Source organism: Saccostrea echinata, unplaced genomic scaffold (assembly GCF_033153115.1).
Source record: "Saccostrea echinata isolate AGI-Se365-2 ecotype Australia unplaced genomic scaffold, CSIRO_AGI_Sech_v1 ptg000037l, whole genome shotgun sequence".
Taxonomy (NCBI): domain Eukaryota; kingdom Metazoa; phylum Mollusca; class Bivalvia; order Ostreida; family Ostreidae; genus Saccostrea; species Saccostrea echinata.
The window spans coordinates 2,095,001-2,119,039 of record NW_026889786.1 but is presented as its reverse complement, the minus strand read 5'-3'; the positions used below and the strand labels follow the sequence as shown (position 1 = coordinate 2,119,039).

Genomic DNA, 24,039 nt, shown 5'->3' with positions numbered 1-24,039 from the left:
TGTAAATAAACTATATTTATTGGTGAAACATCCATTCATTCAACAAACTATGCCTCCTTGAGACAATTATCAACAATCTAAAAATAACCAGAAGTCTCTGTCAAGACTGTAGCAGTTCTTGTATGGACTAAAGTCTTTGTAAAAAGGGAATATGCAATCATAAACTCACTAAATTTCTTTTATTTCCCATAAATTGTAAACATTTTAAAAATAACAGCAGTAACACCATTCTTCAACATTAAAAGAGGGTATAAACTGAATATTACAGGGTAAATGGATTTGTATCTGTGGACATTTTGAACAAGTTGGGTTATTAAATACTTCAGCTTGTGACTACATGCATTTTAAAACCCAACAAATGTGAATTCATGTATTTATAATACAACTGAAAAACTTTGAGTACCGGTACATTCCTGAAATATTTCAAGTGTCTATTTTATCTCACTTTATTTCTACATAAACAATTGAAGTACATGTATCATTATTGGCCATGCTGACCCTCCATAGCCTGATAGAAATTACCCAACATTCCACATCCTGTCAAATGTAGCATTTTGATTATCAATGTGAATCTGAAAATTTAAAAAAATTGGTTGAAACATGTATCTTCTGCCAGCTCATATAAAAAAGATTATAATAATTGTTTCATATATGTAGATACTTGTGTATTGATATAAAATCTTGATGTACTGCATATGTATCAGGTTTAATTCAAACTGAACATAAATTGTAGGAGGTGTTTTATTTTTAAAAATTGTATTCAAACAGGCAGATGCCATACATATAACATGCATATGCATAAGCTCCTCCAGTCAAATAAAAATATGAAATTCTATATAATATATTGTAAACTCCATGACAAATAACTCATGACCATATGATCTGATTAAATGTTAAAATAATCATGTTCAGGTAAAATTTTTGCTGCATGCAGTCAAAGTAGTTGAGCAATTATAAAATAAAGATTTGGAGAACATCTACATGTATAACTCATGAGAAAAAAAAATCGCAGAAACAGTGCCATCATGTATATTTATAGAGCACTTGTCTTTTGACATAAGTCAGTTTGTTTGAATATGATTGGTAAGTTTAAAATTTACATTTAACTGACTTTAAATTGAAGTTTGATCACAATTGTTTTGAAAGCTCACTGACATACAACTGTTTCAGAGAAATTGGCACAACATAAAATATAACGTGTACATGTTTTGCTTGTCCTCAAATACATTAAATAAAACTATTCAGTGTAAAATAACAATGTCTATATGGCCATCCATAATCTATGGACAGCCACATAGAAAATATAAATATGACATAAATATATATCACAGTCCAATGACATTCTATTATATAGAAAAAAAAATCTACAGTTTTACAACAAATCGTGGTTATACAAAAATACCTCATGATAATGGCATTTAATTCAATGTAACATCATTGTTCATGACAAAAAAAATTGTCAGATTGCATATCATTTTTATGCCCATAATTTCAGAATAATCCCATTATTTCAAAATGATCAACAATGTGACTTGGCATGCACAGCAATTTCTGCTACCTTTGACATTTAATCATTATAAATCAGGTGACACTGTCAATATCATTTTGAGTGGAATTAAACAGTCAGTTTATTAAAGGAGTATCAATATCGTCGACTTTCCTTCAGTTGGAGACGAATTGAAGAGGAAGATTCTGAGAAAGCATTGCTGCTATTGATGCTAAAGTCTCTTTGGTATGACCTGCGAATGCTACGATCCTCAAATCTACAAGAGTAAAATATCGTATGTCACAATCAAATATTATCTATTGAAATAAAACAGAACATTTTCAGATTAAATTGAGAAAAAAAAAATTCAGTCTTTATATTGGTCACTGAAATCATATTTCAACCATCACCACATTGTGGTTAAGTGTGCTACAACAGAACAAAAATATACTTGTTACACTGGAAATGGTAAATAGACAGTTATTTGTATTTAAAATGTTATGTGTGAGCTATTACATACTCATAATACAGTGCTCAAGTAAAAAAAATAATAAAAAATCTAAAATATCGAAGTAATATTAAAGATGGAAGACTGCCGTACACATTGCTCACTACTCACCAGGCATTTTTGTCCAGGTCTGTGCGACTACACTAGGTTATTACATATATTACTCTTATAAAGTTGGTGGAGTTTCAAGTCTATGTATTTGTCTTAATTTTTAAAAATTATGCATTAATTTAACATGCACACATAACCTTTGTTATAAAAGCTCATAAAATGTAGGTAAAAATAAAAGTTAAAAAATAAACTGTCAATCGTATAGGTGACGAAACAAACTTCGATCTGAAAAGATGAGTATGCAAAAGAAAAAAAAGGAAGAGAAGTGATGTTTCTACCAAAGTTTTATATCGGGACTCAAGATTTCATAGACATGTTATGATTTTTTAGTTAACAAGGATAAATATGGTACATCAATTTGTGTAACAGGAACTACAAGAAAGAAAGGTACCCATTCCAACAAAATACACCATTTTAAGGAGGAGAGGTTTATGTTCAACAAAATAGCTATGATGTACGGAGAACTGGCCTCCTGCTAGAAATTTTACCTGTCAGTGTTTTGAGTAAGAGAAGGTTGCTGGCTTAACTCTAGAAAACCTATATAGAAGTATATAGATACCAGTAAGTAGTCACATATCTCAGTTGTCTCCCTTGAAAATGCATTCACTTTACAAGATCCTTTTTTCATAAGTTGTAAGTAATGCCCAATCATGATATGAATAATATCTAAATAAATATTATTTCTTTCACCATAAGAGTTCATTATTCCATATACCAAAGAAAAATTCCTAAATCCACATTCCAAAGTAAAATTAAAACCCAAACCCTTATATTCAGAGGTGAATTTTCCCCTTCCAACAGTTTCCCCAAATACTTTTAATTTAAACATTGAATTTATACCTCAAAAATAGTCATCACATCTGGTTTTACTACAAATTACAAAATCCTCGATTGCTTTCAATGTGATAGAAAGATTTTTTATATCAAATTATACATCTGAAAATTTTCAGCTAATTTTTAAATCTTTAGCATGCAAAAAAGGAAATTAACTCATTTACCGATATCCTCCCCCTTCATTGGGAGGGTCAGTGTTTGATCTTTCTGCCTGCCGGTCTCGGATGCTGAATCGCCCTGGCTTAGGTACTATACTACTGCTGGGTTTAGCACTGATTACATTAATTAACTTGTAGTAATCTAGAAAAGTTCTTGCTAGATTTCTGCCAAGTTTCATATCTGAAATTTGGTTAAGAAAACTAATTTAACTTTGCAAAACATTTGAGTTTTATGTTTAATAAAAAGAGTAATTCTAAGAAGAACAGCAAGGATACAAAAAGAAATGTAGAATCTAATTAATATGTCCCTACATGACAAGGCTGAGGTCACAATTTGGGAGGGGGATATCAAACCTTATCACTGTAATGCCCTTGTTCCTTTCAGAGGTATAAATTGTGTACAACAAACAAACAAAAAGCCAATGGGCCATTGTGAATGCTCATGAGCGCTATGGCCCTGTTGTTCTTAATCAGATTTTCCAATATATACCTATGTAAAACATTGATCTCCTATTGGCCCCACCCTATCCCTAGGGGCCATGATTTGAACAAACTTGAATCTACACTATCTGAGGATGCTTACATATTAATATGACTGATCAGGACTTTACTGTTTTTGAGAAAAAGATTTTTAAAGATTAATTCCTTTATATTCCTTTGTAAATTTGATTACCTACTGTGGCCTGACCCTATCCCCTGGGGTCATGATTTGAACAAACTTGAATCTACACTACCTGAGGATGCTTACAAATAACATGTAATATGACTGATCAGGAATTTACTGTTCTTGAGAGGATTTTCAAAGTTTTTTATTTTACATATTCCTATGTAAAATTTTGATCACCTAATGTGCCCCCTCCCTACTCTCAGGGGGTCATGATTTTCATGTCATGTCAACGAACTTCAATGTACTCTACCTGAAGATGCTTCTAAATTAATATGACAAATTAGAACTTACATGTTCTTGAGAAGTTTTTTTAAAGATTAAGTCAGATTTTTGTATATTCCTATGTAAAACTTTCCCCCATTGTAGCCCCACCCTACCCCAATGGTTCATAATTTGGACAAATTTGCACCTGCACTAACCTGAAGATATTCCTTTATCAGTACGACTAATCATAACTTTGTCCTTCTCGAGAAGAAGATTTTAAAAGTTTTTTCTTCTACATATTCCTATGTTAAAAATTTGATCACCTATTTTGGCCTCACCCTATGATTTGAACAAACTTGAATCTACACTACCAGAGGATGCTTACATATGAATATGACTGATCAGGACTTTACTGTCCTATGGAAAAAGATTTTTACTGATTAATTCCTATATGTTCCTTTGTAAATTTGATCACCTACTGTGGCCACACCCTATACCCCAGGGATCACGATTTGAACAAATGTGGTTCTTGAGAAGAAGATTTTTAAAAGATGCCATTAAATTTTCACTAATACTTAATCATCTCCCCTTGAAAGAGGCTGTGGTCCTTAATTTGAACAAACTTGAATCCCCTTTACCCAAGGATGCTTTGTGGAAAGTTCAGTTGAAATTGGTTAAGTAGTTCTTGAGAAGAAATCGAAAATGTGAAAAGTTTACAGACAACAGATGGATGGCGAAGACATCCTTCAATCAAAAAAGTTCACTTGGGCCTTGAGCTCACTTGGCTCAGGTGAACTAAAAACACCCACATCTAGTCTAGATCCAAATAATTGTCTATACACAAATGTTGACTACAAGATGTGCCCTAGCTCAAAGCACTGTGAATAAAGTGTTTTGTTTTGTTTTTTTTTTTTCTTTTCTAATTTTGAACTGTTCAAAAGATTTTTGCACTATTTCTTCTTTACCCAATATATATAATAGAGTTATCTTTCTTTGACTGTATGACTTTTCAAAGGATACATCCTTCCTCAGTGTATGGCAGAGCCTGGCTTGATGCATTGGTCTGATAGCTGAAGAAAGACACTTCTAATGTGTAGCAGTGAGAATTCTCATCCAAACATCCTCCCAGTGTTCTGCAATAATTGTAGAGAAAATAAGAATTTAATTAATTTGCAAACATAAAATAACATTATATTAAACTTAATTTAGAATATTTAAATGCACTTAAGCAAAGCTGCTGGCTGCAATATAAACATTTTATCACTTTAAAAATTTAGTCTCATTTAGCATTTATATAAAGGTGTTAAATCAGTGGACTTGTTTCTTCATGGGCAAGGGAGGTACTTGGAACACTTTGAAGTTAGGACCTAAAAAATATATTGATTAACCTGTTAGTAGATGCCTCACTACCAGTTTTTTTATCAAGTTCTCAATAGTTCAGTTGACTAGTGTGCCAGCACAGTACACTAAACATCCCTAGTTCATGTTCCAGTACTAGTAGAAACTTGGTTTTTTACCAACTCCTGACATTTGATGCTCAGTGCCAGTAAAACCAACTACAGTCAAATTTCGCTATTGTGAACGCAATGGGACCAAGAAACAAGTTCAAGATATCCAAGGATTCGAGATATCAGGGTAAAATACCTTTAGTGTTTGGGACTTCTAAATGACTTCAACATATCCATGGTATTCGAGATACATGTATCAGTGTTCAAGATACCGAAGTTCAACTGTATTCCCTGAGAATATGTTTCATGGCATTTCAGAGTGTTATAACATGAGAGCACTGGTATATGATAACAAGTTAATGGATGCAAGACTTTAATGTAGTCTCAACAGTCTAAGAAAGGTTATCAGAAGAGCAGCTAGCTTCAAGTTTTTCAAAACCTTTGACCTAAAAATGTCTTTGATTAGTCCTTCTTCAATAAACCACAATGTCTACATGTCTATAAACTGAAACTATGTAGTTGACATCATCCATATAAGATTAACTTGGTTGGTTGTTTGGTTAAGCAAAATATATATGAAAACAACTAGATATGTCTTAATGCCAAGAATGCCCTGCAGGCAGCAAAAATTACAAATGCCATATTGTCCCCTGCTTTCACTAAAAGTGGGGGATATTAATTTGGGTCTGACTGTCCATCCGTCCCTCTTTCTGTCTGTCTGTAACACTTTCATCTTTGCATGATATCTTGAGAAGCCTTTGAGCTTTTGCAATGAAATTTTACATAACAACTCCCTATGGCTTAATGAAGACCCCTATTGATTTTGAGGTCAAAAGGTCAAAGGTCAAGGTAATAAATTCTGTCTCTTTTAACACTTTCCTTTCCACATGATATCTCGAGAAGCCTTTGGGCTTTTGCAATGAAACTTTATATCACATCCCTTAGGAAGATCCCTATTGATTTTGAGGTCAAAAGGTCAAGGTCGTTAATTCATACATTCTGTTTGTATTTAACACTTATTATTAGTATGAACACTTATTATCAGTATTAAAAGTCGCATTACACTATTTTTAGCACAGAAGCATGTGGAGAGTTGTTACATATACAGATTGTCGGTGGATTTTGTATTTTAATTACATCTATTAGAACTGTTTAGGTGGGCTAAATTAGATACCATGTGTTGTGTAAATTTTTGACAATATCGAACCTGAAAATATACATGTGTATGTGACCTACTGTTTGCTTTTGATTTGTATAACATGACAAGTGCCTCATTGGTCTAGGGGTAGGATTCTGGCTTTGGATGCGAGAGGTCCGGGTTTCAAATCTCGGATGACCCCGTATTTTTTTTTTTTAAATGTTTTTTCGATTTACTAAATGATAGTATTCAACATATGAAATGAATAAGTTATGACGTCTGGCATGTACAAACCTTCTCATGAACTCATTATTTTATATAAAAAGAATCTTTTGTACACATTTCAAAGAGTAAGCATTCAAATCAGCATTTTTTATTTGCTTCAGCACATTTAATAACTCTGCAAATCCCGGGGGGGGGGGGGGGGGATATTTACAAGCATGATACTAAAATATGTCAATTTTTTTTATTTCTAATCATTAATAACTAAACATACAACAGCAATGCGTAAAAGGCTATGATATACACACTTGCTATATGTCTAAAAATTATCTTAATCCATGAGAGGCCTTCCTTTATTTTAATTGTACATGTATATTGCAAATGATCTTTAATATTTTCCAATTCACCTGTTTACTATATATGAAATACATATATAATCTCAAAAAAAAAGGTAATTCACTGAATGAGCCAAAAATGAATGTAAAATGGCATTGCATTCATGCATGAATTCAATCAAAAATAGAAAAATTACAATACCACAAGCAGACAGATAGACAGACATCTACTAACTTAGATGTAAATTATGCATTCAGTAAAAACAAACAGCTCAAATATCTTATGACCAAATGAGGCATGTACAATTTTTGGGGGGAAACAAACACTAATCTTGAATGACAGTGTCAAAATGTAAATATTCTCAGCAACATTGCATGAGAAACAAACAAGTCTGTATGAAAGCACTCAATGACCTTAGATAAAGATGCATAGTAGATCACGAGAAACTAACGTCAAACATGACGTCACATCCTTTCACTGTGACATCATGTTTCATTCATGAATAATGATAATTGTAGGTAATTAACAAGAGATGCTGGTAGATTAGGAAATCTTGACATATATGTTACCTGCATTACAGGCATGTGAATAGCTCTGGGATGTATTGATAGGTATGGCTCATATTTTAAGAACTATACACTGTACCCATATGCTGGTTTAAAAAAAAAGTGGACTTCCACCCCAATTTCACCAGAAAATAACAAGAACACTATTATCAAGTATATTCAAACCTATTAAAAACATTTTCTAAACATAAACATCACTCCCCCCCCCCCCCCCCCTAAAAAAAAAGAAGTACCAGGTACCTCAAATTAGGATTCAGATGTTACCTAACATTGCATAATTATGTGATAGATATTATGAAATTTACCCAAACATTTAAAGACTTGTGTAAACTTCCTAATGGATAAGTAAAAAGACTATTTCAAGAGAGAATCACACCAACTTTAAAAAAATATGTATTTCAATATTCTAATACGGTCAGACAGTGCAGACAGTATTTGTTTTAATCGCTTCATTCTCTTTTCCTCTAAGTTAAAAGGATGGTCTACTGCAACACTCCTTTGTATTTGTGTAATAATTTCTCCTAGCCAAAAAAAAAAAAAATGGACGTTTAAACTAATCAAGTTGCATGAACATTTTCCAAGAAAAAATTGCTTTTAGCATGTATGCAAACTTGTAAATCGATGTTGCCATTTCAAATATTGGTTTAGCCACAGTGCCTGACAAAAGCATATTGATCAAATCTATGAAAAATCACATTTAAACAGTTTAATAACAGCAATTAAAGCGGAAACTGCAGGAATTTCTGTTCTATTATGTGATACTGTCCATCCTGTGTTACAGTGTGGGTTTACTGGCTAATCAATATCCGATATTAAACCACTGCTTAGTTAGCCCAGTTCTTTGCTGACATGAAACACAGCGAAAAGCAACTATAATTGACACCAAACAATGGTCATAAAGACACCTGTAATTGAAGAATTATAATTTCTACAAATAGAGTCCTTAATCATATTCAAACACAGGCATTTTATGCCCATGTGCCACTGACCTCCTAATACTTTCTCATTGATTATTCTGTATATAGAACACAGAAGATTTCTGGGTGTCCTGCCTGGGTAACAATTTTACAGAATACAAACAAACCCATTAAAACTGTTAGGACTTCTCTGCACTCTCAATCATTTTACTTCTATACTGAATGTACATTTTATTCTTATACAACATATCAAGCAAAATAAAGAAAGTAAATTTTTTGAACAAGGGAATAAAGTGTTTTAACAAAACAATTAGCAGTAATTTGCAATACGATGACATTTTCATTATTTTAAAAAGATGGCTTGTCAAACATGATGCTGTTGGGGTGCCAATCAGTTAACCTTTGACCTCTTACTACCTGGTATGTCCTTTGCCTTACATCAAGCACTGACCTTCACTCTTGACCAATTTGACATTTCTATTTTCAATTATGTTTGATAGTTCTGACCAAGGTTTAATTAACCAGTGTAAACTGACAGACTCTTAACAATATTTCAAGCATCTGATTTTGTGAAAAATGTTTACTTCAGATCTGAGTCCATAGCTGCACTCTGTAAAATATGATTTACTAGACAAATATATACCATTCTAAAGAAGTGTTCAATATCATCCATCATTATACAATGCCTCAAGGATAAAACACAATCTAGACAAATACTTTGGACTATCATGCTAGACCATATCATAAATTATTAAATCCAAGGGAGAACACTTAGAGAATAAAAAAGACCAAAATCATTACTCTTATCTCGTAAAATCTAAGGACTCTTAGTATCGGATGTTCTGGCATCAATTAATGATTACAGGAAAAACATAAAAGTCAATTAGCTTGTTAAAGTTGTTGTAGAAATTGCATCACTATATACAACCAATTTTTGTCTGTGTATCTTAACCAGTGACGTCAATGTAATTCTTTCTGTGGGCTTTTCTCATTATTTATTTATTGTTCTGTCAAAAACAGCATAGTATATCAAGTTTTTGCTTGCGCTTTTTTTCTACCATTCTTTTGGCAAAATTGAACGTGATTTTATTTTTCTACCAAGTATAAAAGAAATCGAGTCGTAGACCCCCCTTTTATTGTTTACTTTCTGATTAGTGGCTTTTAACCTTTCTAATCCATACAATATTAACCTTCTACTATCACCCAGATGCTAAGGTAATTTCATAAAAACTAAGATTTGGCTTCAAATTTTATGGATGCAGCAACTGATACTTAGGAAAACTGAAGGGTATCACATCGCTTTTTAGCTAATTACACTTTATGGTCAAAACACATAAAAGGATATTGATTTCTGGTTCATGAATACCATCGCATCAGGGAATTATCTGTGGCCGAACAACGGCATGAATATATGAAATATTGACAAGATCTGCTTACTCAGATTTCCTCCTGGGTTCCTCATAGGGGGTTCCTAAAATTCAAAGACATCATTTGGTCCATTTATAGGAAAATGGAACCAAGTGTAGAACAAATGGAATTTCTCCATACTAGAGTCAAATCAGAAAACATTTCAGCTCCAATTGATACATAGTTAAAGTAACTTTTTTTATGTGACATATTCAGACATCCACAATTTCAATCACCATGGCAATCTGTTTCATTTCCTTAGCCACTCCTTGAAAATGATCACTGGGGAAAAAAATTCTAATACATATATAATATAGTTTATGTTTGTATCCCAGAAATATATATGCAGAATTGTCCAAATGTATGACTTTAAGGCATGACAAGAGGCCTATGGGCCACAACGCTCACCTGAGTCACTGGCCCTGCTGTTTTTCATCAGATTTTCCCCCTTGTTATACCTTGATTCCCTATAATAGCCCCACTCTTCCCTTAGGGCCATGATTTAAACAATATAGAATCTTACTACCTCAAGGAGCTTCCACATAAGTTTAAGCTTTTCTGGCCCAGTGGTTCTTGAGAAGAAGATTTGTAAAGATTTTCCTACATGTTTCAATGTAAACTTTTGATTCCCTATTGTGGCCCCAACCTAACCCCAGGGGCCATGATTTGAACAATTTAGAATCTACACTACATCAGGAAGCTTCAAATAAGTTTCAGCTTTACTGGCCCAGTAGCTCTCGAGAAGTAGATTTTTTAATGACCCCTCCCTATTTTTGTCTTTTCTTGATTATCTCCCCTTGGAAGGGGACTTTGCCCTTCATTTAACCCCCCTTCTCCCAAGGATGCTTTGAACCAACTTTGGTTAACATTAGCCCAGTGTTCTTGAGAAGAAGTTGAAAATGTGAAAAGTTTACAGACGGATGGACAGACAGATGGACAACAGACAACAGATGATCAGAAAAGCTCACTTGAGCTTTCAGCTCAGGTGAGCTAAAAAGTAATCTATACTTACTGCCTACTGCAAATCTTAACAGACATACAGACTTCATGGATATTAAGGAACTCACAAATTGATACCTCCCACTCCCATATGAGTATAACTATAATGGCAAACTCTATGTTTTGCTATGGGAAACCCCAAATATCTGTTTGATCAAAACTTAAAATAGGAGCTGCACAAAGGAACTATGAAATAAAGATTCTGTGAAGTTCTGTGAAAGTCTCACTAAATTTTATGCAGTGGTATAGGAGGAGTTGCAGCTAAGAGATGGGTACCCCCAAAATTACAGAAAAATACAGTGTCCATGTTTTGCTATGGGAAACCACAAATATCTGACTGATCAAAATATAAAACAGGAGGTGCACAATGGCACTATGTAATAAAGATTCTGTGAAGTCTCATTAAATTTTATTCAGTGGTATAGGAGGATTTGCAGATAAGAGATGGCTACCCCAAAGTGTAATGGATGGACACCCCCATCACTATATAACCCCCCCCCCCCAACTTTTCAAGGGATATAAAAGAAAATTATTACTTAGGTAGCATATTTTTGAGATATATGATGTTTCTGGAAAATCATGTTTTCTTCATAATTTTTTCAGAAAACTATCAAAACTACACAGAATCAAAATAATTTAAACAAACAAAAATTATGGCCCACAAAATATATAGCTCAAACTTTGTCATTAACTGCTTAGTGTTACCATATAATAGCGCATTTGAAGCCAAACCTGAGAAGCTTCAATTTAAATGTATAGTAGCATAGACTTGAATTAGCAGACAAATCTCAGCACAAAAGGTGCAAAATTCAAATCAAAATAATTATGCATACAGTATGATTAGAAAATAGAGGGTTAGGGGGCAAAAAATATCATGCTTATTTTGATGGATAAAAACTATAGAAGCTTGGTAAAAATGTCTGACACCTCTTCAGAATAATTCCTTAAGCAGTCCTTTTGTTCTTTCTCACCTTGAAAGGTGATACATAAGTTAACGCTATACATACCATTTTATGAAGTGATATACACTTTTTATCAAACTGTTACAATTGAAACCTTTATTCTTCTCCCAAAATACTATAAGGACATTCTTACAAGTAATCAGCCTACTTAATGATAAATGGAGAATTGACATGCTTTAAGAAGCATGGTTCCAAAAGGTTACTGAAACATAGGTAATCAGAGATTACAGAGCTCACCTCAACGAATGTTGTCTTTAAGTAAGGCAAAGTCCCACACTAAACTAATAACCTAGGAATGTGCATCCCTAGATGCAACATTTATGCAATTTTGGTCTGATAGGGCTTGCAGTTACTTGGGAATAGACTTATCTGAAAACTTAAAACTAGTCACTCATTCAGAAAATGTAAGTCAAATCCAGCATCCGAAGCAAGTTTTGAGATTGTTCATCCCTTGATGCATCATCCATGCAAGTTTGGATCAGATAGGCCTTATAGTTACTTGGAAATGAGATCTACTCCAAAAAACCTTAACCTAGTCACTCATCCGGAAAATGTAGGTCAGATCCAGCATCCAAAGCAAGTTCAGTAGTGTGCATCCTTAGATGTATCATCCATGCAAGTTTGGTCAATATACTGTAGATTCCTAAATATACGCGAGGAATAAATTATCGCGTAATTACGCGAGAAGCACCGCTCGCAAAATATGGTGCTTTAATGTATGTAAAATCTCTAGATAAATCAACCATTCGCAAATTATTATTCTCGCGATTTGACGCCCTTGGGTCATTTCGCCATAATAAGTACTCGCGTAAAATAAGGAATCTACAAAAACTTTAACCTGCTCCAAAAACATTAACCTGGTCATTCTTTAGCTGAAATTGCAGCATCTGAAACCTTGACTGGTACAATGAAACACACTAGAAGCATCCTCCATGCATCTCTGACTAATATAGGCCATAGAAGTACTTGAAAAGAAAACTGCTCCAAAAACCTTAACCTAGGACACTGACGCCGATGCCGAGGGTATTACATAAGCTCCCCCAACTTCGTTGAGGTGAGCTAAAAATGGGGGAAAAAAAGTGTTCCTGACTTTAACTCGAGACACAAAAAAGAGGACAGGACTCAAAACTTGTCATCACTTTCACTTTACTTTCTGTTGGAAGATGAGATTTAATCTATGTTGTCCATTATGGACCCATCTAAATACCTCCTGATTTGTTCAACTATTTATACCAATTTTGACTTCAATTTAATATGTTACAGAAGAAACATGTCAATACATGATCTATTTTGTATATTACATTTCTTGAGGTAACCCTAAATCTATCCCGACAACCAGACTTTCTTTACTTGGTTGCACGATTGGCCAGTCCAAATTAAGAGCAAGAGGGTCAAATCCTATATGGGGGTCAAATTCTTACCTTCTCCCAGTCCCTGCTTTGACAGCATCTCTGTTAAAATTTGTGTTTGCCAGTGAAAAATCTTCAGCATTGGTACACAAAAGTCGGGGAAACACGGAGTGTCTTTCCACTCTCTCTAAATCATCGTAAGTGTTACCATACATAAAACCGTTCATTAATGTCGAGTGTGCATGTAAGTCTATGAAAAAGTCAATTGAATGTTTCTGAAAGCAAATTAAAAACATCAGAATTACTTTTAACATACATTATATTTTATACATAATACATCAAAGGACATACACTTCAGTATCTATATAAACTGTGAATACAACGCAAAATATGACTTTCTGTCAGAGTACATTTATCATGCTTATGTATGATGTACAACATTGAAATTTCTCCTTTTTTAAGAGTGGTATACTGATCTTACACTGCGATCTAGTTCCATCAGGAGATTTTTGGTAGCATATAATGTTGGATGTGCCCACGGTGACGGTTCACTCCAATGTCGATTCAAATCAAAACCCATTAATGAACATCTGAAATCAGATTTAAATACAGCTGAACTTCTTCAGTATCTCAAATACCAAGAATATGTCAAAGTAAGTTTGAAGTCCCAAACACTCTCTTCAAGTTTTTTAGCCTGAATATCTAGATTTGAAATTTTTTCTCAGCCCAGTGAAGTGGGAGATAGAGAACTCTGACTGTGAATTATACATACCCTTGTTTTCATTATAGAGAATTTTGACTGTGAATTATACATACCCTTGTTTTCATTATACACAGAGTTGTTTTCCAAACACAATTATGAGCAAAAGTTCTAGGTTCAATGGCCCCTCTTTTATTTTTTATCCTATGGTAATTAAAGTACCGTAAAGCGGGAATTTTTAGAGGGGTGCTAACTTTGGCTTATTTTAGTGGTGTTGAAGTGGGCCGCTAAAATTTTAATCGCTAAATTTGCACCCTTGCATATAAGTACTGTATACAAGAAAAATAACCTTGGCCAGTCGTTTGTTAAAAATACATCTTTCACCTAGTATTGCTTTTACTCAAACTCTTGCCTAAATCTGTTTTCAAATGTACATTAAACGTACTGAAAACTCATCTAGAAGACGAATCTCCTCTCTTTTGCAATGTCTCGGAACTCTGTGTCCGCCAAAAAAAGTTCCGCTAAAATTATTGGCATACCTTTGAGCAAGCAAAACACCAAATTTTAAACCCACTAAAGAGAACCGCTTTACAGTAATTAACACTTATGCAAGACAACAGAGAAAATGGACATCAAGTTTTCATTTTAAGTCACCTTAGTACTATGATTTCAAAAAAAAGAAATCTTGATCTGTTCTACACACAATATGGCATATATGTATATGAAACATACCTGTAATTTCCTAAATAAACACCATCTGGATTTAGCATTGGGACTATTTTGAATACCACATGTTCTCGCAGGATTTTGGCTATTGGATGATTGCTGATTAGAAAATCTATAAATCCTGCAAAAAAATTTAAATTCATTTACCAGTTTGAATTAAAAAATATGATTGCTAAAATTTATGCAAACATGTCTGTAATTTCTGACAAAATTTGAATCAAGAAAACAGTGTACTCCGCTTAGAAGTAAAAATTCTGCATTATTTCTTTCTGTGATGTGATGAAATATATAATAAAAAAGTAGTTCTTTGTTTAAATCTTATTTCCAAAATAAGAAAGATAAGAGCTGTTACAATAATAGAGTTACCTTGACAGCAGTATGAGGCTGGGGTTTCCCCAGGGTGAACACGAGCCGATATAAACACAATGCGGTTGGTTTCCTCTGCTTCCAGATTGTCAGGATGAGTGATTGTAATCAAATCTAGTCTTCTTTGTTGCTGTTCAAAGAAATGATATCCAAATCTTGGTCTTGTCCTCTAAAGGCCAAATATTTTGTTTCCAAATCAAAATTAAAATAAAAAAAAAAATTTGCAGCAGATGCTCTTACCACAGTTAAACACAACAGCTCTCGCTGGAAAAAGTCCATTCCTTTCTTTTCAAGGTTATCTAGATAATTCTGCAAACGGGTGTAGGAATACGGATAACAGTAGGCAAATTGGTAAACATCGTCTTCACGGTCAAAACAGAATGAAAATGACATGACGTAATTTTTTCTGTGGTCTGGACATCTGTAGTAATACACGTGCTTTGCAGGTATCCTTGTCCTATTCCAAATAATACATCAAAATTCAGTCAATATGTAACCAGAGGCTCTTCAGACAAATTGTAAAACAAAAACAAATGACTTCAGTTTTTTCTATTTTTTTATAATCTATTACTTAAAGATATATTTCGATACAAGGCTTAATTGACCCTATTGGTACAGGATCTTGTATCTTTAACATGGGGAATTTTAAACTGAAATAGTGGCAAAGTGGGGAAATACTGACAAAATAGATCGTTTCATTATGAGATGAAGACAATTTAAAATGTATGCTGTCTTTCCTTTGTGAACTATTATATACATGTAATCTTAAAATTCAGATTTCTGATAAATATCACTGAAAAATTCACTTTGCTTGTCTATGGGGAACTACAACCTAATTTTTTTGAGGGGGGGTACGTTTTCAATTGGGACTGGGTCCATTTACTGGGCCTGCATGCAACAAATATTGAATCCTGTGATATTCTATGGACTAAGTCAAAAACAAACTTTCATTTTCTCTAGTCTCAAAAAATAAACTAAACCACAGACCATTCATTACTTACCATTTCTGTCTGCTTGTTGATTTCAGCAAGGGTGACATCCCCTCTCTATACAAGGATTTAGTTTTACTGAAGTTGACAATATTGAATATAACTCTCTGAAAAAGAAAAAAAATCAAATTCAGAAAAAAAAAAGCTTAATCACTTTTGCAAATGCGGCCATACTCTACGTGACTCACTAAGAACAGTGAACAGCTACCTGCAATGCAACTGACACGACATCTCATCAAATACAGCTGACTTAATAAATGGAGTTATGTTACCTGCCTAGACTGATGACAACAAAGTCATTGCACTCAAGGTTATAATGGGTATATATGTACCTAAGAATCAAAATTGTTGTACACAGATAAAACATAAATTTTAAGAATTGCTTTCTCCCCCCCCCCCCCCCCCCCCCAATCAAACTGAAGCAGCACCTCATTTGTCAAAGACTGTATTTAATTCTTCATTTTTTTTTTATTTCTGGCATTGCTCTGGGATGACAAGATGTACATTTATAAGAAACATCAGATTACAGCATATATTTACAGTTGCCCTACATAAATATCATAGGATAATATATATATGGAACTTTCCCAGCTCATACTACAGTCCCTCTGCACAGTAATATCGCTGATGACAATATGTGTCTGTATTGCTTCTGAATCAAATTGAATGAATTGGCATCAATATAAGCCATTAGTATTGGCATTAATATTGCTGATAAAAATGATGTGCAACTAATTTGTATGGAGGAAAGGTTTCTGAAATATAGATAGAGAGCATCCATGTCATGTTTCTACCAATCATCAAATGTTTGAACCAAAGATAAGGTATTGCATCCAAATTCTGGGGGAAAATTGAACAGAAGCAACATATCTACACCAAATACATGACAAAAAGCCTGTAGGCCACAAGGCTCACATGAGCAACTATGGCCTTGCTGTTCTTCATTATTATATACATGCATCATTATAGACTTGTTAATTTTGAACCTTTAATAAGTGTCTTTGAAATATTTTGTATGTTCGACAATCACTATAATTATAATTGTTGTATATATTACAGGGAAAGGTTTTTCTAAGTTGTAAGAACTTGTTACCAATTCCTTTTGTATTAATTATACAATAAAATATGTTCAAAACAATTGGCAGATCCCCCCATATATTCCTTTGTATAGTTGAGAATCTACATTATCTGAGGACGCTTCCACATAAATATGGCTAATCATGGCCTTGCTGTTCTTGAGAATTTATATATATATATAGGGTATATATTCCTATGTAAAACTGTGATCGGCCATTGTGGCCCTACCCTACCCCAAGGGGTCATGAATTGAAAAAGTTGAATATACACTATGAATCCCCTTCCTCAAAGAATGCTCTGTGCCAAGTCTGGCTGAAGAAGAAGAAATTGTGAAAAATTTACAACAACGACAAAGCCCATGACAAAGACAACAATGACACTGCTTAAAACAACAGAAAAAAATTTATCAGAAAAGCTCACTTGAGCCTTCAGCTACTGGCAAACATTTACGAGCTATGACCTGTTAGTGAAACGGTCACCAGAAGTATATATATGAAATGTTGTACAAAAGGAATAAATTTTAAGTTTATTACAAAGAACGATAACTCTTCATGCTAAGGTGTTTTATGTTCAGACAAAGCAAAATTTCTGTAAAAGTGTATCTATTTCAAGATCGATTTCAGCTCTTAAAATAAATTTTAAGAACTTAAGAAATGTAAGAAAAACATTCTTAAGTTAAAATCAATATAAAAACATTCTGTTTTTTTTCATAAAAGTGTTAATTTTAATAATTTTTCTCAGAGAGTTTCAATACTTTGAACGATGATGTCACAACTGCATCAAAACAAAAATTTACAAGAGTTTGAAGATGGCATGGTTTGTATCCAGATAACTGTGGTCAAGAAGCAAATACCATATATATTGTATGTGATTTATTGGAGATTAGGTGGATTATTCAGGTCTACTGAACAGGATGTACAGACAGACGGCTAGTAAAGTGATCCCTAAGTGCCCCTCTGCTCTGCAGGTGACACAAAAATTAAAGTTAAGATCAAATAGTTGAAAAAACAAGAGGCCCTGCACCACAATAAAGGGCCACAATGCTCACCTGAGTCACTATTGCCTTGCTGTTCTTCATCAGAAGATTTTTTTTCCCTATATGGGTACATACCTCTTATTATGATTAGAATCGGTAGGGGAAGAAAGTAGTTCACTAAAACGAAATAGGTCCTTAACTTTCAAGCAGTATATAAAATAAGTAGGTCATCTGAACTATAGATGCTTGATATACATGAAAGAAGAGAAAATTCCACATTCAAAACCATTTTCATTTTTGTGTTAACTTTGAAAGGAAAGGAATTGAATTGTTTGATATTTGCATACCCTGACTTTGGGAATTACCCTACTTTTACTTTCATTTTTAGATGTTTTTACGAACATGTGCATTTTGCTGGAAAACAAATCTGACATGCCACCTCGAGATTTTAACCAATGAGAGAGAATTTGACAAGCTTTCATTTGAGGGGTGTCCCATCCTTCAACGAAAATTAGGGGAGGAGCTGTGTGAGAAAACATTAACATTGTCGCCTATGGGAAATGTATTAGTGGGCTGTACATACCCATATATTCCTACTTTGATCACATATTGTGGCCCCACCCAACCCCCCAGGAGACATGACTTCAAGAAGCTTGCATGAATCTACACCACCTGATGATGCTTTCATATAAATATGACTTTTCAAGGCTTTGCTGTTCTTGAGAAGATTTTTAAAGATTTTTTCTATGCATTCCTTAAAATTTTTAAAAACATATTGCGGCACCAAACCATCCTCAGGGGTCATGATTTGAACAAATTTGAATATATACTAATTGAGGATGTTTCCATATGAACATGAAAATCATTGCTTTCCTGTTCCTGAGAAGAACATTTTTAAAGATCCCCCCCCCCCCAGGTCATTATCTCAAAAAACTTAAATCTACACTATGTTATGAAGCTTCATACAAGTTTCATCTCTTCTGGCCCAGTCGTTCTTGAGTAGAAGATGCATTATAATTTAATTAATTCTTAATAATCTCCCCTTGGAAGATGTTTTGGTCCTTAATTTAATTTTTAAAAAATTGAATCATCTTTACCCAAAGATGCTTTGTGGCAAGTTTGTTTGAAATTGGCCTAGTTGTTCTTGAGAAGAAGTCAAAAATGTGAAAAGTTTACAGACAACACACAACAGAGGGAAGTTGAACACCTTTCGGTTAGAAAAGCTCACATGAGCATTCAGCTCAGGTGAGCTAAAAAAATTGAGAACATTTGGAGAAGCTGAGAAATAAGTGGATAACCTGGTCCTGTTTGACATTCTCCACTGTAAAATTGAACCACACTCTGAAGCGTGGATTGCAAGTGTCTGGTCTGATGAAAAGGTCATATTCATATTCTGTAATATAGTCCACTCTTCCAAGATTACCTATAAAAGATAAAATTTACATTTTCATGTAAATATATATATATATATATTAGGGATGGCAATCGAATACAGAATTGCTAATCGGTTACCCGCAAGACGTTCCGACCTATTAACCGGTTAATTGTATCAAACTAAACATTTTCTTGACTTTTTTTTCAAGTAGCTCTATTCCTACGCACAAGATGACTTTAAAAAAATGATGTAAGAAGTTAAAAACATTCTATTTGTCTTTATTTTTGGTCAGAAAACTACATGCATATATTTTTATTTCAATACACAAGAAAAAAATCAGAAAAACCATGAAACGCGCCTGAAAAATCGTGGATAATTTTCCAGAGTGGATGTCACACAAGTTCATTCTTCATTGTCACCATAATCAAATTTACAATGTTTGTTGAATAATTTAATTTAACAGATAACAGAATGAACTTGTGTGACATAAAATTCATTTTCAAAAAAGAAGTTCCTGCTTTAACTGCAAAAGATACACACACCAATTCAAAGTGCTCAACGGTGATTATCATTATTAAAGAATTACAAGACAGTTGGAGTAACGACATGGTGTTTTAACAGTAATTTACACATCATAGACTAACCAATTACCCCACTATTTTAATCCGGAGAGCCATAATTACTTCCAAATCAGCTTAAATAAATATGTGAAAACGCTAAATTATTAACGTTAAAGCAGGAACTTCTTTTTTGAAAATGAATTTTAAGAAGATTAATGTTGCGTTTAATTTTACATATATTTTAATTTTTTTTTTGACTAACCGATTACAGATTTTCTAACCGATTGCCATCGTTTCGACCGAGTAATCGGTTAACCGGTTAGAAATTGCCATCCTTAATATATATATAAATATACATATACGTTTCTACTTTTTTAATGTCCTCTGCTATTTCAATTCTTAGGGACAACCCTGTAAAGATATATAAATACTGAAATTCTATTATTGTTTTTTTTTTTTTTCACAGGTCAAAAACATAGGTAATCAGAGATTGCAGAGCTCACCTCATCGAATGTTGTCTTTAAGTAATTTAAGGCAAAGTCCCACACTAAACTAATAATCTAGTAGTGTGCATCCCTAGATGCAACATTTATGCAATTTTGGTCTGATAGGACTTGCAGTTACTTGAGAATGGACTTATCTAAAACTTTAACCTGGTCACTCATCCAGAAAATGTAAGTCAAATCCAGCATCCGAAGCAAATTCAGTAGTGTGCATCCTTAGATGTATCATCCATGCTAGTTTGGTCAATATAGGGCTTATAGTTACTTGGAAATGAGATCTGCTCCAAAAACTTAACCCTGTCACTCATCCAGAAAATGTAGGTCAGACCCAGCATCCGAAGCAAGTCCAGTAGTGTGCATCCTTCGATGTACCATCCATGCAAGTTTGGTCAATATTGGGCTTATACTTTTACCTGGTCACTCATCCAGAAAATAAAGGTAAGATCCAGCATATGAGGAAGTCCAGAAGCGCATCATCCATGCAAGTTTGGTCAATATAGGGATTATAGTTATGTGAAAATGAGATCTGCTCCAAAAACTTTAACCTGGTCACTCATCCGGACAATATAGGTCAGATCCAGCATCCGAAGCAAGTCCAGTAGTGTGCATCCTTACATGTATCATCCATGCAAGTTTGGTTAATATAGGGCTTATAGTTACTTGGAAATGAGACCTGCTCCAAAAACTTTAACCTGCACCAAAAACTTTAATCTGCTCCAAAAACATTAACCTGGTCATTCTTTAGCTGAAATCGCAGCATCTGAAACCTTGACTGGTAGAATGAAACACACTAGAAGCATCCTCCATGCATCTCTGATTAATATAGGACAAAGAAGTACTTACCTGGGACGCCAACGTCGAGGGTATTACATAAGCACCCCCAACTTTGTTGAGGTGAGCTAAAAAGAAGCCCCTGAACCCTGATGCAAGTTTGGCTAATGCAATGGAGAATACCATTAAATCATAGGCATGTGTAACCGGAGTTTTTATTATTCTGATTTTAAAAAAAAAATGATTCTCAAGTTAAGTTTTAATAAAAAAAAAATTAAAAAGTTATAATGATATCTGATTTGGTCACAGTAAGGAAAGAATAAGGTGGGAATATAATAAAGAATAACTCCTTTTTCACTTACCACATTCAAAACAGGCATCAAAAATTAGATGTCCTTTCTTTGGTCTGCCTGTGTAACCTGGTGGAACAACAGCAAATTTGTTGACATTCCCAACAACTGGTTCATCTGTACTATCTGTTTCACTGCCTGTGATTTGGAGGGAACAAAGACTATTTTGTATAAATTTATACACACATGGCTTCGGTTTCCACAACAGAGAAATGAAATGGTTTCACTGCTGCATAAATAGCATAGAAACAACAGTACATTTACTGTAACAGGATGAAAGAATCAGATTTTTAGATATAAAACTACAAGTTTCATGAATATTCCATGCTAAATAAAAAAAAAATATTCAGTTAATCATTAATTATTGTTCATTTCTGCTCTGAATGTTGTATACACTTTGGAACTGAACATATTTCAACAGAAATCAACATAGTAAAAAAAAAAAAATAATAAAGTACTGTGAAATTGCAGATTGAGTTTAATTTCGACATTCATGTACAGTATAAATACATGCATATTCAGCTGTTCAGATAAGTTAAAATTAGTGGTTTAATTTTTTTAACTGATGTAGGATACATATAAAGTCATATCATGAATGTTTCTTTCTTTTTCTTTTCTTTTTTGCTTAGTTAAGTACTACAGGTTAACTATATTGCAATGTTCAGTAAAAACATAATTTTATATCCAGCATTGCATATTACTAATATTATTAGACTAGCAGTGTCCTTGTTGCATGCATGAAACAAGGGCACATTAGCTGCATGTGCCATGAACCCAATTCGTAAAGTTTTAGAGGGATCAATTAATTAAATTAAATCCAGTTAGATGTACAACATAGCTTCAAAAATGAAAAAAATTAGCAGTATCATGCAACTAAGCAACTGTAAACAAACCAGAGTCGCCTTTCTTGTCCGCCATGTTCCCAAGATTCTTACAGTAAATTTATTATTCTCAGGTTAAAGGTCAGAAACAGAATTTTATACAGCTTTGTAACTTTCCCGTGCGTATTCATGGGAAATTTAGCTATTGTCGGTGAAAGAAAAAAATAATTACTTTTTTAAATAAACTTCCATTCAAAATACAACGTATTCATTAATAAAAGAACACATACAACTTGTATATATTTATTTCAAAGCATGCACCAGACTAATGTCACCTAATTTGCATAAAATGAATCCGACAAAAAAATAGTTTTTATTTATTTTATAAAACAACTATTGAATGCGGTCTTATTTCGACTCAATTCTTCTCAATTCAAAATAAATAGCCTAATTTACTAAAACTTTTATTCTTCATATGACATTACATAAAATATATGATAATTATTCTGTGACGTATCACTTAATTAACTATATATTCCTACGTTTATTTTCTTTCTCATCAATAGTAGGATTCAGTTTGTGTGGAAGCAGCGTTCCTAAATTCCTTTACCATATTTATTTCATTTAAACATTATTTTGAAATAAGTTCCATTCTTATCGCCAGGAAAATTCAAACGTATAGGAATAAGCGTTTTACACCAGGCTTCGCCATTTTAACGAAGAGATACCGTTCAACATCATCAACATTGATCTTGATGGATTTTGTGCGAGCTGTGTTTTAGTGGTTCTTGTGGATATTGTTTGAATTAACAAGAAAATTGTTTAAGGTAAGATTAATGCCATGCTGAGTATAAATAATTGTATTATTTTTTTTTAAAAGAAGCAATAACAGGTTTCATAATCTAACTGCTTATTTATTGAATATGGATGGATGATCATGAAGTAGACATTAGATGATCATGGATGCTCGTTGGAAAGCACATTTTGGAATGTGTCTGGAATTTCACGATATCGATATCGCTGAGTTTATGAAGGTCAGATAAAATAAAACGTGTAGTTTGCATTTTATGGAAAGAAATGAATATTTAACTGGGTTAGCATTGTCGTTGTAGCTGATGCCATACACACGACAGTAGAAACCGGCACGTGCCCAATATATTTTAAGATTGTAAGATCTAGGCCTAGTCAAAATATGTCTCAAAAATTGCAAAGCACTGTGGTGAAGTATTAGTTCATTGATAACAAGTTCATGTATATTTAAGTATTCTGTGTTTGAATTAAAATATCACCTTTCCTGTAGCTACTGTCTCTAGTTCGTCACGGTGACATGTCGCTCGTGCCGTTAGCCTCGTCTAGCAATCTGATTGGTTAACGGGACCATCTGGAGGTGTTGACAAAGAATTTCCTCTGGGACACTATCGATCTTAACTGTTTAGACTCGTTTCAATATAAATTCTTTGTGCTTCCGAAACAAATTCACTAGTGTCGGTTGTCACAAAGAATGGTGGAAAAC

At 33.6% G+C, this 24,039-nt stretch overlaps 2 protein-coding genes across 8 annotated transcripts in view; one reads left to right on the top strand and one right to left on the bottom strand.

Annotated features, from left to right (window-relative positions):
- LOC133200248 (cytosolic carboxypeptidase 6-like) lies at positions 1–22,628 on the bottom strand. 2 transcript variants are annotated; one of them, XM_061336065.1, is made up of 13 exons: positions 22,599–22,628; positions 21,718–21,843; positions 19,445–19,569; positions 16,106–16,200; positions 15,345–15,561; positions 15,105–15,234; positions 14,745–14,859; positions 13,794–13,902; positions 13,385–13,587; positions 4,989–5,101; positions 3,104–3,278; positions 2,594–2,642; positions 1,661–1,763 (listed from the first exon to the last, which is right to left on the bottom strand). In XM_061336065.1, the coding sequence occupies exons 1-12, from the start codon at positions 22,621–22,623 to the stop codon at positions 2,597–2,599; spliced, it is 1,479 nt and encodes a 492-aa protein (XP_061192049.1). In that variant the 5' UTR covers positions 22,624–22,628; the 3' UTR covers positions 1,661–1,763; positions 2,594–2,596. The 2 variants fall into 2 exon arrangements, with proteins under 2 accessions (XP_061192048.1, XP_061192049.1); XM_061336064.1 differs by lacking the exon at positions 2,594–2,642 and having other exon boundaries at positions 1–1,763.
- Positions 22,629–23,083: 455 nt separating this feature from the next.
- LOC133200180 (ELAV-like protein 1) overlaps positions 23,084–24,039 on the top strand; it is a 15,242-nt gene continuing 14,286 nt past the window's right edge. For 5 of the 6 annotated variants that reach the window (XM_061335967.1, XM_061335966.1, XM_061335963.1 and 2 more), the window contains exon 1: positions 23,084–23,353. The gene's annotated coding sequence lies outside the window, so the exon portion shown is untranslated. Of the gene's footprint in view, positions 23,354–23,858 lie in introns of those variants that run through there. The other variant, XM_061335964.1, reaches the window with a different exon arrangement.

Coding starts and splice junctions, on each gene's coding strand:
- LOC133200248 (XM_061336064.1), bottom strand. CDS start 22,623: ATGGCGGACAAGAAAGGCGACTCTG. Junction 16,201..19,444: donor AGAATGTCAAACAGGACCAG/GTTATCCACTTA, acceptor TTTCTTTTTCAG/AGAGTTATATTCAATATTGT. Junction 5,102..13,384: donor AAAGCAGGGACTGGGAGAAG/GTAAGAATTTGA, acceptor CAATTATTGCAG/AACACTGGGAGGATGTTTGG.